General features: G+C 35.3%; 1 protein-coding gene across 5 annotated transcripts; it reads left to right on the plus strand.

Moving 5' to 3' along the window:
• The first annotated feature begins 357 nt into the window (after positions 1-357).
• LOC128166165 (adhesion G protein-coupled receptor L3-like) lies at positions 358-19477 on the plus strand. Of its 5 annotated transcripts, none has more exons than XM_052831156.1 (20): positions 358-483; positions 7168-7295; positions 10450-10672; positions 10941-11050; positions 11179-11454; positions 11626-11843; positions 12344-12532; positions 12827-13010; positions 13305-13436; positions 13871-14034; positions 14177-14223; positions 14496-14619; positions 14729-14832; positions 15002-15104; positions 15317-15537; positions 15741-15908; positions 16037-16111; positions 16427-16595; positions 16872-17076; positions 17187-19477. In XM_052831156.1, exons 2-20 carry the CDS (start codon positions 7229-7231, stop codon positions 17873-17875), a joined length of 3468 nt encoding a protein of 1155 aa, XP_052687116.1. In that variant the 5' UTR covers positions 358-483; positions 7168-7228; the 3' UTR covers positions 17876-19477. The 5 variants fall into 5 exon arrangements, with proteins under 5 accessions (XP_052687116.1, XP_052687115.1, XP_052687114.1 ...); XM_052831155.1 differs by having other exon boundaries at positions 362-488; XM_052831154.1 differs by lacking the exon at positions 358-483 and adding an exon at positions 2532-2689.
• The last annotated feature ends 1410 nt before the right edge of the window (positions 19478-20887 follow it).

The following is a 20887-nucleotide window of genomic DNA, read 5'->3' on the forward strand; positions in this document are numbered from 1 at the left end:
AAATCATATCTAATAATTTTAAGCAGATCTGATGCTTAAGTGGTTGACCACCAGCGTCCTTAAATATTTTTCAATTTAAATATTTGAAGACATCAAAAAATCATTGTTTATATTTACTGAATTTTATTAGAATAAAAACAATCTACAGGGCCTCGGTGAAATATATCATGAATACTTTCTGAAATCGTCGAATATTTATACAAATAAAACCTGATGATATTGAGAGTTTTTGTTTTGATTTTTTTTTTTTTTTTGGTCACGGCCTTATCACACATTCACAGAAAATCTCGAGTCATTTGCCTGAAATATATTTTCGCGTTATTTCCATTAATATACTGTTAAAACTATCACACTTCCGTGTGGACGGGGCGTGCTTGGTACCACTCGAGTGCGTCTACGCTGATTCACAGGATTGGATGTCGGAGGCATACAACTCTCTACAAACTCAGATAGCTGACCAGGAATTTAGTTTTATCAAAATAAGTAAGGTAAAATTGGTTTCATTTTTAATTTGTTCAGAAAGTTGAATTAGTTAAATACTGCATAAAGTGTAATTTAATTTTATGAAGTCACGTCCTCCCATTGGTTTTCACTGCTACATGACATTTGTAAAACAGAATTCGAAAAAAAAGTACAATAATTTCTTTTCTTATCGGAAATTGTTATAAAAGAAATGTATTTTACCATTTATATAGATTTAATTTAGTTTTAAACATCGTTTCTTCCAGTTAAATGTTTTACATCCATATTAATATATAATCATACTTTAAAAATTAACAATACTGCTATTGTTTTGGTTTGTTTTGTTTTGTCTCAAATTTTTTGTTTAATTTTTATTCATTTTTTATTTTATTTTGTTTTGAGGTTTTTAATTATTTTTTTATTTATTTATTATTATTATTATTTGTTTATTTATTGTATGACAAATGTCAAATATTTTTCGTCCTCCGACCTCCAATAATTGAAAATTTATAAACACTGCATACTCTGGATCACTGGATTTAACTTCTCTGTCATTTTGTAAATTTTGATTTTGCACCCACCCAGTAAATAAGATGAAAATTCCTTCATTAAATCGGTGTAGTAATTTGGCCTTTGATTTTTAATGATTATTTTTTGGTGGAAAAGAAAATGTTATACTAGTATTTTAATTATCTTGCATATAACTTTTAAAAAATTAATACCTTTGTGACAATCAAAACAAAAACAAAACATTCATCAAAAGTTCAAGTTCATTTATTTTCACTCATGAAATGTAATGTTACATGAGGTGCAGAAGAATTATATACAAAAATATATAAGAAAAGCAGGATTTACATATAAGAGAAACAGAAAAAAGGAAACAATGAATTTTTTATAGTTATTACGTAGGATGACCGACCAAATCAAATATTTGTCTAATCAAAGTACACATTTTCATAAGAAAAACATGATTTGAGGATGACATAAGTGTTCTAAAGTTTAAGATTTTTTTGTTTTTTAGATAATAATTACTAAAAAAAATTTCTTATATGTGGCAATGCACTACATTCTAAAACATAATGAAATTCATCGCTTATATGATTTGCTTCACATAAGCCGCACTTGCGGTCCTCACTTCCACCTACCAAAAGAAAAGATACCCGAATCGTCGAATACGTGCAATTAAAGGAAATCTAAATTGTACCAGAGTACCATCAGATTACATATGAATTTTATAACGTAATTATTTGAATACGTGTTTGTCTGTAAAGAAGTTAAAAAAAGGATATTGCATTTAGAATTGTTACACGTTTTCCGTTAATCAAAAGTACATGTACTAGTTATTGTACACACCCTTTCTACTAAGAAGAACTCTGACACATAAATCATGACAAAAACAAGTATTATCGCCGGAATAATGCTCGATTCTGAGAGAGAGAGAGAGAGAGAGAGAGAGAGAGAGAGACATCGCTTATGCGGAAATTTAAATAATATGGTGCTGGTCGCTGAAAAAAGCCAATATTTTTAGAGAAAACTGATGCCAAGTAAATTGGATTCAAAGCAATAGAATAGCGTTTTTTGGTTGTATTTTTTTGTAAGTTAATTAATTTATCTTTAATAAAATTGTAAGGTACACTCAATTTAGCTGTATAACTGATAAAATTGTCAAATTTTGGTTTACCATGTTTGCATGATTTGAAATTAAATATATATTTTTAGATAACGGACACTCACATGTATATGAATTTTATAGAACAAAATTGACCGTATATGTCAAGTCTTTAAAAAAATTTACGTTGCAAAAAAGTATTTGGATTTTAATAAAGAATTGTATGATTTTGCTAAGGCTATCAACTTTATACGTCGAGATTCCTATTGTGGCAAATATTATATTCAAGATTATTAATAAATCACATAATTTTTTCTACACCCTTGAGAAGTGTCGTCCGTCGCATCGAATTTCCCGCGTTTTATCTTCTCAAAATTTGGTCCGTGACGCTCGCTATATTCGGTATTCGTGTGGTCCCGTCAGTGACTCGCCGCTCAGTCACGCGTGAAAGTGACGTACACAGGTAGGTAAACGGATCACTGGCATTCCATGCATAAATGTGTTTAGAACTTTATCTTTATTTCCGGTCTGGACTATCGAGGAAAATAAAGTGATTGAACTTAACCCTGGGCCTGACATTATCACGACTGTGTATAGGATAATTATTGTTTTTAGAAGGTAAGGTAGCCATTAACTGACCCCCACCACTTCAGGTGATAATACTTTGGTGTAACAGGTACGAGAGTTTATTGAATTGTGTGCTGGCTTTAATTTAAAGTTTGGGATTCCCAGTAATGCAGTATGGCGAATTGTCTTGTTATGGTTTTATGGTACGACTATCAGACCTTGCCGTTTTGTAGGTGTAAACTGTAGGAAAGAGCCAGTCTATGTGGAACCTTTTCTTATATTATTACGTACATTTCTCTACCTCTTCCACCATTGTCCAGTTACAACAAGTACCCCCCCCCCCCCCCTTTCATTGTGGACTCTAGCCTTCTTTCAAATAAAGCAAATCATGAATTCTTCTTTATTTTTTTTTTTATTCTCTCTAATTCAACATGACAACTGAATTTTTCTTCCTACATCTAAGTTGAAGTTTCACAGATTTTCAGCTCAAAATTATTGTTGCTATATAATCTGTTCTTCCTATTTAATTTTATGAATTGATGAAATCAAAGGATATTGACTATGTTATCCAGACATTTTACAAAATTTTACATCTTGTATGGCCAGTGGAGATGTAAGGAAAAATACATAAAAAGATGAGATTTCTGTAAAACCTTTTATTAAGCAAAATGGAGAATGAACCCATTTTTTGTCACTCATCCAGTGTCGGTCTCTTTGATACCAGTAGACTTAGAGCCAAAGTAATTGATATTGAGCAATGTGTATATTTAATGATTGTAAAGACTATAGGATTTTTTAAAATCCAAAATCTATGATATGAACAAAATAATTCCCAGATATTTCAAGAATAATTATCCAACAGAATGTGTCATCATGACACGATAATTATTGTTATATATCCTGTGACATTGTAATATATAGGTTTGTTCCGGACTGCAGCTGTCAATTTGAAGACAGGGTTCATTTCCATATGATAATTTCCAGCATTGTGCTGCAGTCTCTCTCTCTCTCTCTCTCTCTCTCTCTCTCTGTTTTTTAGGCCTTGTAAAGTGTGAACAAGTCATGTAATGACCTTCGTATCGTTATGGAGGGGCTTTACCCCTGGACTCTGACAAGATACAACTTTAATCCCCTCCACAGATTATTATTGGGTACTTGACTTTGTATCACATCAACCAGTTACCTAACAGCCACTAATTATAACACTTTGACTGTGTGACTTATAATAAGCCTACTACTACTACTGTACTTTGCTGTCCCAGATACTAACTTATCATCCTCTCAAACAGGAGAGTTTGATCGGCTTAATTTTATTCTGACCACTAATGTTGCAACGTCACTCCGACAATTTCAGAGGCTTGATGTAGAAACAGGTAGTAAAACTCCCACCCTACCCCCTCCCTACACATTCTTGCATAAAGAATACGTACCCAAACACTTGCAGATGCAACATGTGTCAAATAAATTCATCAATCTTAATTAGTACAAATACAGGTATAATTGTTTAAGCACCTGATCAAGTATTTATAAATCTGATTCATTACAAATAAGGAAATTAATTCTTTGCTGTATTAGACATGCTATGATCCCTGACAATTAATTAAATCATTTTTCATGGATTTGGAATTGCCATTAAAGCTATTATAGGTGCTGTCGATCTCCTGAGGATATTTAACATCCATTAGGAAAATGCCATATTTCTCGCTGTATTAGGGATCCTCCGTTAACAAGCTCAATTGATTCCTTAAATGTGGGGACATGTCCCATTCATTATTAAACTGTCTAAAGAACACCTGGTACAAAGCGTCGGATATCTGGCTTTTACAGTGTTAAATTCTAATTGATTCAGCCTCATCTACAGACTGTTTGCATTTAAGTTCTCTCGATTTTATTGGCTTTAGTTTATAATATAATACGCTCCTACTGTCTCAGACGCCATATATCACAATGGAAGAAATGGATTTTTATTGATATTGTGGTCCGTCACTAAAACAGATTGCCAAATCATGGATTTTTTATGAAAACATAAAATTTAGCGTTAAAAAATGTTTTATTTAAAACTCTTATCTGGTTTTCTAATGAAGCTTACGACACGCCACACACAGAAGGGAGAGTCAGGTAGCCTTTATCAGGTATTACTACTGGTCATTATCTCGGTAATCAAGTGATTCAGAATCAACCTTAATTTGTCTGCAAAAAAACATTTGCTATTTAGGCGGACCCTTTATCAGTGAAGCCGTATTGCGATTATCGACAGTTTCAGATTTATCTCTACCTGAGAGAACTAATGTCCCTGACTAATTGGCTGAAAAAACAAGGGACGTGGGAAATGAAAGATGTGTGTAAATATCACTGACACGCCTATTGATCCCAACCATCTGTCTGTCGCCATCGACGACGGTCAGAACGTGGACCATTGATCGGCTGCAGACGGTAGGCTCGGACAGTTATGTACATAGGAGAAAGCCTCGACCGTCCTTAGAGGAAGAGGCTGCTAAGTAGATGATGATGTGAAGGTATCATTGCCATAGACATATTACCATGATATGTGTAGTTTGTGTAGAGAAATTCCGTTGGATGAGGTTAAAGGAATTATAAGAAAACAGCCAGGTAAAATGTCAAGTTTCATTTCCCTTTAAATTAAATGGCTGTTGATGCATGTTTACAGCAGTGTTCACTGTTGGATGGGGTAGGTGGATACAGAGAAAACACACCGTCAGGTATTGGCAGGGTTCCTACCCTTAGAAATGTGTCATCACATAATGTGGGTATTTAGATTTTATCTTTGATTTTTGATGGAGAGTAGGTGTTTTTTAATCTCATAAAAAACTGTTTTAAAGTGTTGTTTACGTCTGTGCAAAATTTCCCTATGTAGTCGCAGTTTCCCTTTCCTAATGTTCATGTTAATACATGGTTCATGTTAATGTATGCTAGTTTTTTTAACCTCACATTTGATGTTGATAAGTTGTCAAATGATTTTCTAAATAAAAGTAAAAAATTCTGCACTTGACATTAAAAAAAAGTTATTTTTATTACTATTATTTATATTATTATTGGTAAAAATTACTAAAATGTGTACCAATATAAATAGACGAATTTTTAATGTCAAGTGCCTTAAATATAAAATTAACGAGGCCGAGTACAGAACGAGTATGCACGCATTCGCGCAGCGTTTCATTTGTATTGTGACGTCATCTTTTTACTTTGTTGACGCCATGGCGTGATAGTTTCAACTGCAGATATTCAGCGAAATTTGTTGAAAATACCTCGTTTGATGCGGAAAATTGATATTATATTGTGGAATAAATATAAATGTCTCGAAGTATAAGCTATATTTGGGCTCGGGTGGAAGACCTGAAGAGGGTTAAGCAAGCCTAGCCCTCTGTCACGTTTTCTTAACCCGCCTAAATATAGCTTAATTTATATATTTCAAGACAGTAACCATGTATTTTATATTAATGACCCTTAATATGTGATGTTATATATTTATTTATTACTTAAATGTGTCTGAATGTTTTAATAATACTATAAAGACCACCATTTCTGTCTTTGTCAAATGAAAAATAGCAAAATATCTGGCAAACTGGGAAATTGAGCATACAAAAAACAACTTTGATAAGACCTCTGAAACAAACCAGGAGGTAAGAGGTTTTTTTTATTCGCCCATTTGATGCCTTTAAGCAATAACTTTAATATGTAGAACAGAAAAAGAAATCCCTAGGGCAGAAGTTTAAAAAAAATGTAAAAAATGTGTAAAACTGATACATTTCAAGCAAAATTCCATAGGGTCTTATGTTAAAAATTAACAAATTTTGAGATGACCCCTTAAACAAACGGTGTGGTAAATGTCTTATTTTTTTATCTAAAAATAATAATTATATCAGTAGAAATTCATGTAAAAAATTTCATTAAAAAATCTAGGGCAGAACAAATTAGACCCGGCCTCGTTAAGTCAGTGTACAATTCAGTGGATTATATCCTGTCTGAAGTATAATTGAACTTTTGTCAGCTGTAATTCAAATATTACCAGCAATATATAGAATGTAGTAAATGAATTTGTAACCTTACACAAACTAAACTTGAATGTTAGGATAATATGGAATATTTGTATAATGAATGTCCGAGTTTTATATACGCAGATCACTAAAGTCTGTTAAAAACCAGGCTGATCGCGATCCCAGTCCGGCCAGCTATTTGATATGTGTGGGGACTGCCATCTCCGGCAGCTGAACACCAGTTCAATTATTATACAACAGTATAGAATGATAACTTGATCTCAAACTTCCGAGACATCGGTAGACGTAAGAGTTATTCTCGAGCCGTCTTTGACGGAACAGTGTTCCTCCCTGGTCTTTAATTAGCCGCTTTCCCCCATCCTCCACGCTGTCATTTACAGGCCCCTCTATTGATTTTTTGTTCAGTTGTGGATATTTTGACAAGTATGCCTAACTACATGGATTTGGTCCAGTAATGAACCAGGAATGCTGTCACCGCTTGTTAATACATGATGACCTGTTTTGTATTTACAGAATAACTGATAATTGTTGCTGTTCAAAGAAGATGTGAAAAATCCCACAATTTTGTCGGACCATGATGTTGCAATCAGAGGTCATCATGCTGCTCCTGTGGTCAGTCTGGCTGGTCCCCTTAGCCTCAGGTATGTCAGTGGATTATTACTCCTTTGTTTGTTTGTTTGTTTATCATTTGTCAATATCTCTGATTGAGTGCCTCACTCTATTATAAAAATTAACCACCAGAAAACTCAGTAATGTGGTAATACTGAATTTAAATGATTGCGATAGACTGACAGTGATGCATTGACTTGATACATGCATGGCTGAACTCAAATTTTTGCAACAAAATGTTGTTATATATGCGAAACCTAGCGATGTACATATATAGTTTCCATGTGCCTTGTCAGCTCAGCATGCGAAGTAGTAATGTATCTTCTGGTTCAGGTGTAGGAGATAAGTGTAGGTAAAGTTATTGTTGAGGATGTCAACCACAGGGAAATGTAAAGTTTGATAGCAAAATTGTACGCGTTATGATCAAAACACTTCAGAAATAACCCTTATTTTGTTTGTTCCTTTTAAAATTATCGGTAATGTATTTTTAAAAAAAATAATATTTATAAATATCTACACAACAGTTAAATGGAAATTTTGTTCACGGGGGGGGGGGGGGGGGGGGGGGGGGGATAGGTTTTATTAATATAATGAATTAGAGGAGAGGAAATGTTTGAAACATTATAAGTAACTACAACAATGTTAACTTATTGGAATTTTTTTTCTCTAATTTCTTTTTGTTTTATTTTTGAAAATTACCATAATTGTACAATTGAATTAACCAACAAAGTGACGAGCCTGCATGACTGAGCTATGTAATGAATTGTTTTACATCCCACACATAGCGCTGCAGTTGATGAACATGCTGGTACATAATGTTAATTTTAAAGTACACACTCAAATTCATCAAGTGCATCATATATTATAAGCTGCTAATGGTACGTAAGTAATCTTGATGAGGGGGGAATTTTGGGACCTAATCAATCATCAGACCTGCGTTCATTTATTTACGTGCCCATGTTACGTCAATCTAATTATTCAATGCGGGTGATATGAGGCCTTGTGTAGATTTCACGTCCTCGCATTGATTAGTTTACCCTGACATAGAACAGACTGTCCGTAACAATAGCAGTTATTTCTACCTGTAAAAGTAGGAACAATAATTAAATCAGAAACCAGGTGAAGTAGATGACCTGGTAAATGGTTACAGCGTTCCAGAAAGACAGGTGTCAGTGATACTCTCAGTGTAATAAAATATCACAATGTCAAAAATTTATAAACAAGGTGTGGGCAGATCTAAATGTTTACCATACACAAGAATAGAAACAGGGCATTAGAAACTTGTGGTGATGTTGTGTATATGGATTAGTACTCGCCGTGTCAATCCACGAAAGGGAATTTAAATTCAAATAAATACAGCAAGAATCATAGTTTTGTTATTGGATTACTTTAGAAAGTACAAGGCGAATATATGAATAAACCTGATTGAATTCACAGAGAAATATATTTAATTTTGGAGAAAGAGTGTTTTAGAAAGTCATGAATTTGACAATTTTGTATTGAGCTGTTATGAGATATAAGATATCAATAAGGGAAGCAGTGAAGACGGGATATTTGTATTTCCCTGCTGCTATTCCTTCGTAAATCAATGACATGATGGCGAGAGCTGTCACAGACTGACTGTGGCAGTACTGATGACGAGTTCATAATTCAACAGCTCATCAGCGCCCCTACTGTGCTGGAACAATCAGGCAAAACTTTACCAGGAATCGTAATGTCATTACATAACACTTAAGGTAGTCCTATACTCGGCACTAAATGGGCTCAATCATTAAAAGCTTAGCTTTAAATGATAGATATACATTCTAGCAATACATATACAAAAGAAAATATGTATGTTTACATGCTAGTTTGTTTGTTATCACCTCTCAGACGGGTGTACTCCCTTGCGAAAATTATTGACAATTATGAAATTTGCCAGACGTCCGTTTTTCCTAAAAATAATTACCAATTTTGGGAAAATTAGAACTGAACATACAAAATAGAGTATAAATATTTATTTAAACCATATCTCATCAATAATTTTGCGCAAATTTTTGTAAGTAAGTACGCTTTATGGACCTGATGTATCAAAATAGAATACAAAAAATGCAATGCTAGTATCGCGTTTGGTAATTTTTTTACTATTTTATGGACTCAAACTTAAATTCATGGTGTTTATTCTATAGATTGACATCTTAGAAAAAAGATTTGGTAAAATAAATTATATGTTGACGGATTACTTTTCACGCTATAAGCTCTAAACCAAGTAGACCCTGACGAAAAAATCCGTAAAAATCACATTTTGCTACAGTTTTCTGCCTAGATCTGTCAACAATGTTAGATATCATTTAAAAATTAATTAATTGACGATTGATTAAATTCAAAATAGCTTCTGTCTCTAAATTTAAACCGGTTTCAGTAAAAGAAAAAGAAAAATTCGGGGGGGGGGGGGGGGGGGGGGGGGGGTCAAAACAAAGAAGATATAAGCATACCTGAGATCCTGGTTAATCAGAAACTTCGTTTTTCATTTTACTTTAACCGAATCGAGTTTCTCAACATTAATCATTTCTATCTCTCATAGAATACATATATTACCGTTCTAATTGCTTATTATTGCCATTGTTTACAACAGCGATGTAGAGCAAAATCAATACCGGGTATCAATAACGCTCTGTAAAAGTCGAACCAATATTGTAAAATCCGTATTATGACGTAGTGCGATACTCGGACTACTTTAAACAAAGAAAAAGGCTCAGTTCTTATGCATCATGCACATTGTCATTTGAAATCACTAGAATTTCTCTCCATTATATATATATATATGAATGAATGAAAAAAAGACTGCAGCAGCAAGTTTGTTGTCAAGATATTTCTAGAAATTCTGAATATTGTCACTTGATTTGGGTGTATGTATAAGTAGATAATTTTCATCTACTATCATAAGGAGAAAATTTTGATTAGTTAATTGTAGAGTACTTATGTTAGAGGTGTGTTAATTTGTAGTTTATTTTTTTTTTTTTTATGAAGGTGATGGGGGGTTACTTTGGCCTACATGATCTTATCATAACTCATCTTCACTAAACGTTTATGGGGAGTAGAGTGGACTGAAAACCCTTGGCTAGCGAAGATGATACTAACTACAATGTAAGAGTATAATTATATTGTACACCTGAACATTTTTTTTTTTTACATCTGATTCCCTAGGTTCAACTATCTATAACCCTCGAACTGCCACACCGCCTAGTATGTTCTTAGCGTGTGAAAATAGTGTTATGAAACTGGACTGTGAACAGAAAAACGGAATCATTCGCATCATTCGGGCAAACTATGGAAGATTTAGCTTGGGGACATGTAATGACTTCGGTGCAACTATGGAATGGAATGTGTCATGTCTTCTCCCTGAATCCAAAAGAATTGTAGCGGAGAGGTTGGTTTTGTTTTTGAAAGGTCAAAAGCTTTACTTTTCAATATCAAATGATAACCATCAGGATTTGTTGGATAAATCCAACAATGATCTTTGTATTAATGATATCTTTTGTTTTCTATGTTTGGATAAATCCAACAGTGATCTTTGTATTAATTAATTCTTTTGTTTTCTATGGTTGATTTTTTTTTTTTTGATTCTATATAATTACATAGTAATTAATACATCCATTCCACCAGGGGCTGATATTTGATGTTGGATATCATTTTAGGTGCGATGGTCATCCCAAATGTGAGATTATGGCATCAAATGATGTGTTTGGAGATCCTTGTGTTAACACCTTTAAATATCTACAGGTGTACTATACTTGTGAGCCCATAGGTGAGAATTCTGCCATTTTACTATCAATGAATGTAAAAATGAAAATCATTTGAGTGACAAGCCATTCTCTTTCTTTCACCTGTGGTTACCCGATGTATAAATTTTTTTATGAAATGCGTTTGTTTAAGTGTCTACACTACCACCTCTGACCACCACCGAAATACCAACCACTACCACCAAAGTGACGACCACCACCACCAAAGCTACCACCAACGACCCCCCACAAAGACGAGTCTGTGATGCCATTTACTTTGAGGGCAGGAACTGGCCTTATACCAGTGTGGGAGAGGTAGCATCCCTGAGTTGTAAACCCCCAAAGGTGGGTCGTATCACCTGGAAATGTACAGGGAATGGCTGGAAGGGGGAGAGGCCGGACGACTCAAATTGTCAAATTCCTGTCACAGGTAACTCAATTTTGTTAAAATAAATCATATTTAATGTGACTTTAAAATGGTTATTATATTAATAATACATGTAAAAGATACAAATTATTACTAGCATCTTTTTTTAATCTTTTTGTATGATTTTTAAGTAGCATTTTAAAATTGTTATTTAATATTTCTTTTCCGTATAAGATTCCCCTGTTAGACCCACCCCTTCACAGTTCTGTCAGTCGACAGAGAGTCTGGGAGTGATGTGGCCTCGCATTAAAGTAGGTCAGGTGGTGGACAGACCCTGTCCGGAGGATAAGCTCGGAATGATGAGCTGGAAGTGTACGGGGGCGGGATGGAGGGGGAGATTCCCCGACACCAGTAACTGTGTCTCCCCCTGGCTCAACAGTTTAGACCAGCTCGTAAGTCAGAGAGTTCTTCAACAGGCCAGACCTAGCATCAAAACTATTTTGCATTACTGTATACAGGGTTATTTTTGCCCCATGTAATTTTTGCCCTTCTACACTTGCAAACAGTTTCACCCCATCTTGACTTCTCCCAGACACAGTTGTGTTGCGAAAGAAATAGTTGAGGCATTGGAATTCACCCAGTCTTAAATTCACCCGATGACAACAAGGGTGAAAGGGATGATAATAAAACGGGGGCAAATATTTCCCTGTATACAGTATATTTAAGCCAATAATGTTTTGAATTATACATGATCATAAGATAGTTATACCAATGATTTGAATGATTCATGTACTCTAAACATTTTATTAACTTTCTTTTTCTTGATTTCAAGGCCAAAAGTTTGGTGTGGTTTATTTATTACTTTATAATTTTCTTTTTGCATGATTTCAAGCCAGGCAATTTGACTTTCTTTGTTTACCATTTGATTAATTCTCTTTTTACTTGGTTACAGGTCAATTCTAGCTCCAGTAACATTGAGGATGTGGCTAACAAGTTGAAAGAACAGACAGGGGCCGAAAACTTAGGAGCTGGTGACCTAAAAAAAGTGTCTGACATCATCACCAAGATGGGGCGGGGATTTAAAATCCCAGGGAGTGTGGACAAGAAGGAAAAACGTGAAAAGCTGGAAAAGTTTTCTAAGGTAGAATTTATGGGTTTTATTTTTACTTGTATCAACTTTTTGTCATGCCTTTAATCCATGTTTTTATCTGTTACTGCTGGAATAGATCCTTTGTGTTTTAGAATTAATCATGTCAAGGGTTGATTACTCATAAAATTGTACCTTGGATTTTGAACTTGTTCCCACGGTTTTATTTCCTGAATATGCTTAAGTAAAAGTGATGAACAAAGAAAAGGTCGTGTCAATAAATGTGATCTTCATTCAAAGAAATTCCATTTTTAAGTGTATTATTTCCTGCTTCTTTTGTAATAATAGAGCATTGTGGAAACAGGAAGTAATATTTTGTCAGAGAAGCAGTCTTCGTCATGGGATGAGCTTCCAGAAAACAATAAAACGCAAGTTGCTGCTTCCTTCCTAGTATCCATGGAAACCACGGGATTCAACATCGCCGACAATCTTGAAGAAGAAGACTCCATTGTGTCCTCAAATGAAAATCTATGTAAGTTATTGACATTTTTGGTGATTATAAATTCTTTTTTTACTAAAATATTATTTTCATGTAAAAGAAAAAAAAAAGACGAGAGAGAGAGAGAGAGAAGGAAGGAAAGGAAGAGAAATAGAATGGTGTGATGCAATTATAAATTGACTATCATGTACCATTCATTTTTGGGGGAGATGAATCTTAAGGGGAACTTTTTTGAAGTCAACTTTAAAGTTGAGTTAAAATAAATGTGTACCGTAAGTAATAGATGTAAAATCTTGAGTTTGATGGTTGATTTCTAATTTATGACAGTCATGGAAGTGTCAGCAGTCAAGGTCATGAGGGACAAGCCCTCTGTGACCTATCCCTCCTCCGAGAACCAGAAATGGAAGGACGACCAGATCACCATCCCCATGGAGGACATAGAGGCCTTGTCTGAGGGGGGTAAGGCTCACCATATTCCTTTCTGTACTCAACAAAGGTTTTTTGATGGTGTATAATGTAACTGTAAAAAAGAAAGGTAATACTGATGGTATATAATGTACCGTAATTGTAATAAGGGAGGTAATTCTGATGGTATATAGTTACATATAATGTAATTGTTATAAGGGAAATGATGGTTTGTCATGTAATTGTAATAAGGGAGGTACTTCTGATGGTGTTTAATGTAATAGTAATAAGGGGGGGGGGTAATTTTGATGGTATATAATGTAATTGTAATAAGGCAGGTAATTCTGATGGTGTATAATGTGATTAAAGTAAGGGAGGTCATCGTGATGTTTTATACCGTTACCACAGCCTGCTTACTGTAATAATGTGTTTTGTTTTAAGAGAGGACGTCATTTAAAAGATACATGTATATGGTCTTTTGTTTCTAGGGATCACCAAAGTGGTAGTATTTGTCTACCAAAACATGGACGATTTGATGACGACCAGGCGCAACACCTCCTTCATTAATAGTAACATCTTGTCTGCCTCCATCATGTCTGCTAACTCTGTCTCACTCAGGAAACCTGTGACCTTCACCTTGCGGCTCTTCCAGGTCAGGGTCATAGAAGTATAAGTAAATAGAAAGCGATGAATGAAACTTTAATACAGCAGGAGGGTCCAGAAAATAAACAGCTTTGGATTTTGATTTTTAAATTATTTTTCCTCAAAAACATCTTGGTTTTTCTATTTTGTAGGCTTTCAATAACTCGGTAATACCTACCTGTGCTTACTGGGATTTCAGGTGAGGCCTTTTGTGAATAAAATTAGATTATGAATCTTTATAAGTGGAATTTTTAACATTCACCTGAAAAGGGAGATAATTTTCACTAGGATGAATTATTTATTCTTCTTCAAAATTTTGTTGCTCATAAACTATTCTCCTTAAAATATGCTGAAATTATATGCATAATATAAAAAATTTAGATTTCTTGAATATGATCACCACAAAAGCATACTATGCTGTGAGTGTACATAGGAATGTTAGGATTCTGAATTGTCTGTTGTTACTTTAAGGGAGAGTGGCTGGTCAAGAGCGGGATGCTGGAGACTGAGTTTTAACCAATCACACGCTACCTGTCAGTGCTCCCACCTCACCAACTTTGCCGTGTTGATGGATGTCGCCGGAACTGGAACACAGGTAATGTTCGAGGTCAATTTTGTTAAGAAATAAATTTCAAATTGAAATGAGCCTATACTGTGGTTGATGTGTGGTGTTGTTTGATTGCCCTTGCTCTCTCTATGTACAGCTGTCGGATGAGCACCAGTTTGCCTTGATGACCATCACATTCTTTGGCTGCATCATCTCCATCATCTGTCTCCTGATGAGCTTCATCACCTTCTCTTACTTCAGGTCAGTTCCATCAAAGTCCCAGATGTTCCATGCTTATTATCATTGGTATTCAAACTTATGATTGATCTCAACTTCAAGTTTGCTTCCTAAATCAACTGTACTCTTGCACTATCCAGTCATCTGTTTATTTTGTTTTTAGTTTTTGTTATGGTTTATTTTTGTGTTCCAGGAACCTCCAGTGTGACCGAAACACGATACACAAAAACCTGGTGCTGTCCCTGATGTTGGCTGAGATCGTTTTCATCATTGGAATCTCTTTGGTCCAGGACAGGGTAGGTTTTCTAGCCTCCAGCTACACTGAATGTGAAAACACAATACAGCCCAACATAATAGACAAAATGAGGAAAAGTTCTTCTGATTGATTTATTCAAAGTTAATTCCAGGAATAAAATATTGGCATACAAAGATGAAACTTTAAAAAAAATTGATTAATTTAAAAAAAATAATAATGTAATTCTGGGGCTTTCTTGAATTCTTTGTACAGATTTTGTGCGGAGTGGTTGCGGGACTCCTTCACTTCCTGTTTCTGGCGGCCTTCGCCTGGATGTGTCTGGAGGGCTTCCAGTTGTACGTGATGTTGATTGAGGTGTTCGAGGGTGAGAGGAGCCGCAGGAAGTGGTACTACCTGTTTGGTTATGGCATTCCCTTGGTTACTGTTGCCGTGACAGCAGGAGTGAAGCCATCAGGATACGGAACAGACAAGCAGTAAGTCAAGATGTCTGGTACTGGAGTATGAATATCGAATTAAGGGGTAGAATGTCAATATTATCTGAATAAAATAAAATAAAATGTACTTTAAAACTGCTTGTTTGTGTATAAGAATGCGTTATTGGATAATCAATCCTAACTGAGATCTATATATTTTTTCTTTACATGATTGATTGACCTTTGACCTTGTATTACGACAGTTGTTGGCTGGACACCAGTTCCTCTGTGATTTGGAGCTTTGTGGGGCCGACCCTAGCCGTCATCCTGTTCAACATTGTCATGCTGAGTATTGCGGTGTATATGATGCACAAACATGCCAACACGCTCGCTCTAGCCAAGGGGAGGTCCAAATACAGCAGTGGAATTCTGTAAGTCATTTAATGTATCTCTATATGGTGCCAGCCCTGTACACCTATCTCTGATGATGGACTGATTTCTGTTGACACAGCCACTCTGTTTCTATCTTTATGGTGATTTGTTGTTTCTGACTCTGTAGGCGGGACTCAAACTCTGGAACCAGTCAGAGCACTGCAATGTCGGATGAGAAAGCTCGCACCACTCGACAAATCCCGTAAGTAACACCATCCCTCTGTCAGCAAGCAAGCACCGCACATTAAGTCAGTGATGGGATAAACTTCCATGAAAGTTATTCCAACAAACGATTATTAGTATGTTGAGTATCAGTGATGATTTTTTTATTAAATAGTGTTTCTTATAATAATGGTATACCGGTAATCTTGGTTGTTTTTGAAGTACAGTATAAATGAGGTATCATCAGCATTTCCCGTCATACTGATAGAATTTTGGTTGCTTGAAATATTGCCGACGTTTTGATGCTTTAACACGGTTTCCTAGAATATTTTTAAAGTCCTGTTTGTTTTTGCAGGTCTTGGGTGAAGGGGGCGGCCATCTTGGTGGTTCTTCTGGGCCTAACCTGGGTGTTCGGAGTTCTGTTCATCAGCCAGGAGACAGTCGTCATGGCGTACTTGTTTACAGCCCTCAACAGCTTCCAGGGACTCTTCATCTTTGTTTTCCACTGCCTTATGAATGAGAAGGTGAGTCAGTTAACTCCAAAACATAAGCTGAATAAAACAGTACAGGCCTTCCATAACACTGCTAGAAGTTCATTACATGGATGATCATGTACCATAATCAAAGAAATTCATGTCCTTTTTATTTTACTAAATCCTACAAGGAAATCCTTTTCTATTTTATTTTACTTCTTCCTATGCTAACTTCCTCAATAAGAAAAGCAGACTCTGAAATTAAATATTAATTTTTTTTTAATTTAAAGTTTGATGAAAATATTAAACCTGTATTGTTTTAAACAGGTTAAGAAGGAGTACAAGAAGTTTGCCTACAAATCAACATGGCTGCCGGAATGTGTGCGGGCTTACTGCATTGGGTACTCTAGTCCCTCCAATTCCCACACCCCCAACCATTCCTCATCTTCTTCTGGAGGATACCTCCTCAAACTCTGGAGTGGAAGGAGACGACGAAAGTCCTCCTCATCAACTATTGATAAATCCTCCAAAGGTACAGAAATGCACTCCTCCTGCTTTGTTCATACCAGCAACTTTTTATTCAACATAAATGCTTGTAATGTCAATATTGTGTTTTTATTGCTCTCTATTGTTATTGTACAGGTAAAAAGAGAATCAGCGAGCCTCGCAGCGATTCCTCCATGTTCACCAGCCACGACTTGAATACACCTATCATCAGACAGCCCAGCAGTAATAGCCGTAAAGTACCAAAGGAAACCAATGGATACCTGGAACCTAACCAGCACGAATACGAGGCCATATTGGGTGACCTGTCAGAGGTCAATTGCTCAGTGATTGACAGCGAGTATGTGTCCGAGTACTGCCACAAAGAGCTCCAGGTTTCCAGGGAGACCAATGGCTACTCCTCCGAGTCGGACAATGACGAGGGCCACGATCAGTTCGAGAAGAACCGCCTGTCCATTTTGTCGGAGGATTCTGCAGTGAAGAATGAGTCTGAATTCGGAGTCTCCCAACAAAACATCACAGAAACTGAATTTTTATTAGAAAAAACTGTGTCAGAAAAAAACTTGCTCAACAGAACACAAGATGAGACAAGTCGCATCAATTGTGATAGTTTGGGCAAAAAACTGTACCCTGGGTCTTTTTCAGAGATTCATGGTTATCTCTCGGATGGGGAGGAGTTGAACCACAGTATGCCCCTAATCCCTGCCCCTGGCCCCCCAGAGGGACAGCCCTCCCCCACAAAGGGGAGTCAGACCAGCTTGCCATGCCTACACATTGTGGAAGAAACCCTCCCCAGGGAAAAGAACAATAACTCTAGCGACTGTTAGCACATTATGTCCAGACCAATTTGTATGCTGGTGCTTGACTCATGCTATCATGCTTTTTAGCTGTTATGTGTATACTTTTTCACATAATTTTTTTTTCAGAGATGGCATCACATGATTCACCAGTCTTTTCTATAATATTGTTGCTTTGTAGGAGAATGCTTATTGGCAGCTTCTAGCTGTGTGTGTGCCATATTTCTGATGAATGGGCCGGTGTTAAATGGGGCCTTTCAGAGGGGTATGATAAACGAGCCTTACATTATTAATGGGGCCTAACTGAGGGTCATAGGGAACCAGAAAATGCACACAGTAATTTGAAACATCTTGCATCATGTTCATGTAATTTTTCAAAGATGTTGTCTATTTTGTTTTTTTATTGTTTTCTTATGTTTGATATAAATTAAATGTAATGTTGTTAAAAAAAACAGAAATTTTGAGAGCTTCCTTATGAACTTTTACCAAAGATCACCAAGTGTTGACCAAAGATCACCAAGTGTTGACCAAAGATCACCAAGTGTTGACAAAGATCACCAAGTGTTACCAAAGATCACCAAGTGTTGACAAAGATCACCAAGTGTTACCAAAGATCACCAAGTGTTGACAAAGGATCGTTTTGTTGGACGGACACCAAAGAAGGGGAAGAGTGTGGGACCACGGTTCTCTCTGGAGGAGTAAGATTGAACATTCCCCATTATCCCATCATCAGAGTTAGCAGTATTTCTACTTCAATGGTTGTGATGACTTTTTTATTTTCTATATTGTATGTTATTTTGTATAGATTGTTTACCATAGTTCATGATTATCGAATGCACTGGGATTCTGTGCATCATTTACCCTGTGTTATAAGATGGAGTTCTAGACAAGGCAGTTCTCCTAGCTGTCCCTATTATATTTGATTTTGTATCTGTCATGATTAGTTTTGTCTTTTAAAGAAGAATGTAATGCTACAATATGGAATAATTATCATTCTGACCTGCATTGGTGATATTTTAGGCCATATTTTCATCCGTCACAACAGGATTTTAATATTCTGCATTAGCATTTGTTTTCCAGCCATTGTTTGCTGGACTTCGTTTGTATAGACCGGTAGCTGTATTTGTATAAGTACGTGTTCTTGTATTGAATTTTGAGGAATTGTGTTGTTGTTATTTTAACTAGACATGTTTTACATTTAAATAATCTAAATTTTCTCTCAGTAGCTCAAGTTTTTCAAATATGACTTTTAAAGGGAATCAGTTTATCTGAAATGATCTTTGAGTTGTTCAACTTTTTCAGAACATGATAGCTGTAGGTTGTTAACTGCCAGTTATCATCCTAAATTCACTTTTGACATTCCTAGATTTTTCCATGAATCTCTATTTTTATTGCTCAGTTTTCACTAAAATGTACATTCCAGAATAATGATACACACTTTGCCAAATGATGTGTTAATCAAGTTTTGCCTTTAAGAGCATGTTTATAAATCCTTCACAGATTTTATTGATGTTTTTAAAATTAGGGCTAATTATATTGTGTTAATAAATGTCATGAGGAAAGCTTGGCTTTCCTCAAAAGTGCCTTTAATCATGTTTTTGTTTGAAATAAAGAGAATTTCACTGTACTAAAGTACTTTTTATGATCAGAACTAAAATATATAAGTGAAGCCAACAGGAAGTGCTGTAAATATAAGCCTATTTATATCCGCAAGGTTCTAAATGGTCACATGCAGAAAACGAGTGTTATATAAAGCACACTTCATAACAAGTGTTAAATCAGAAGATACATGTACAAGGGTTAATCCAAAAGTAATGTCACACTATGCACCGCGTTTCACACTGGTGCTGTATTGTATGAAATGATGCATCAAAATTTTCCTTATCAAAATTCTAATTTGAAGTAAACTTTTGATTAAATTTTGTTGAAAACTTAACAAGATTTTGATGTTTATAGCACGATATATACGTAACATCGCCTCGTTGTGAATTTACGTCTTTTTTAAGGTTTGTATTTAAGTATACATCTTCAAATTTTGAAAAAGACCAAAACAACACAATATATTGAAACAGATATGTCATAGACTTCCGTCCATTTTGGATATCTATGAAATGCCTTTTGTATCTAGATCATGGAAGAAGGAGCAAGAAAAAGACTGGATATGTGAACTGTGATGCGCGGCATTTTTTGCTTTGATAAATAGAAATCACTGGAAAATGTACTGGAATTGACATATCAACATAAAATTGAGAGCGATTGAACAGGGTACCCTAAATGTGGTTCAATATCTTATAAAAGCATATGTCATGTTAATAATTAAATTAAATAGACAGAAGATATACACTCTGAAGGAAAGTTAAAACTTGGTTCTTCCGTCATGAGCTTCTAGTAAATAATTAAGCTACATTCATGACTTCTTAAAGAGACCTTGACGAATTGATAGCGCATTAAATAATATCCAATATACTAATCAATCGATTACAAAAAAAAGACTATAATAATTATTAATTAGTTACTTTATGAAATAAACAAAAATATAAAATAGAGCATTGTGGCCAATATTTAAAGAGTACTAAATTACGACATTCTACTAGAACGCCAGAGATCTAGAAATGACGTCGCTAGCGTGTGGCGACTATCCTTGCTTCACGCTCTACAAAATATATTATCTTCAGAAATATTTATCATAATGCATTAAAATTTTCAGATCTGAATTGAATTAGGTAGATTTCTCTAAGCACAAGTTTTAGTCACTTTACGCGGATTTTTCACGATTTTATCGCATCTGTGACATTGCTTTTGGATCAACCCTTGTACATGTATTCTTATTGCATGTTTATACAATATACGGTGGATATCACTCATGGGATAAATTTTTGATATTCCACTGTGTTCTTACGCCATGTGACGTCATAGTTACACATTACGTAGGTTGAGGCGATTGATTGACGTAGAATGAAAAAGTACAAATTAAAAAATTAATTTTAGTTGAAAAGTCGGGAGTTGTACATTAGGTGGTGTTTAATGTCAGTTTGTTTTTTT

This window comes from Crassostrea angulata, chromosome 10 (genome assembly GCF_025612915.1).
Source record: "Crassostrea angulata isolate pt1a10 chromosome 10, ASM2561291v2, whole genome shotgun sequence".
NCBI classification, from domain to species: domain Eukaryota; kingdom Metazoa; phylum Mollusca; class Bivalvia; order Ostreida; family Ostreidae; genus Magallana; species Magallana angulata.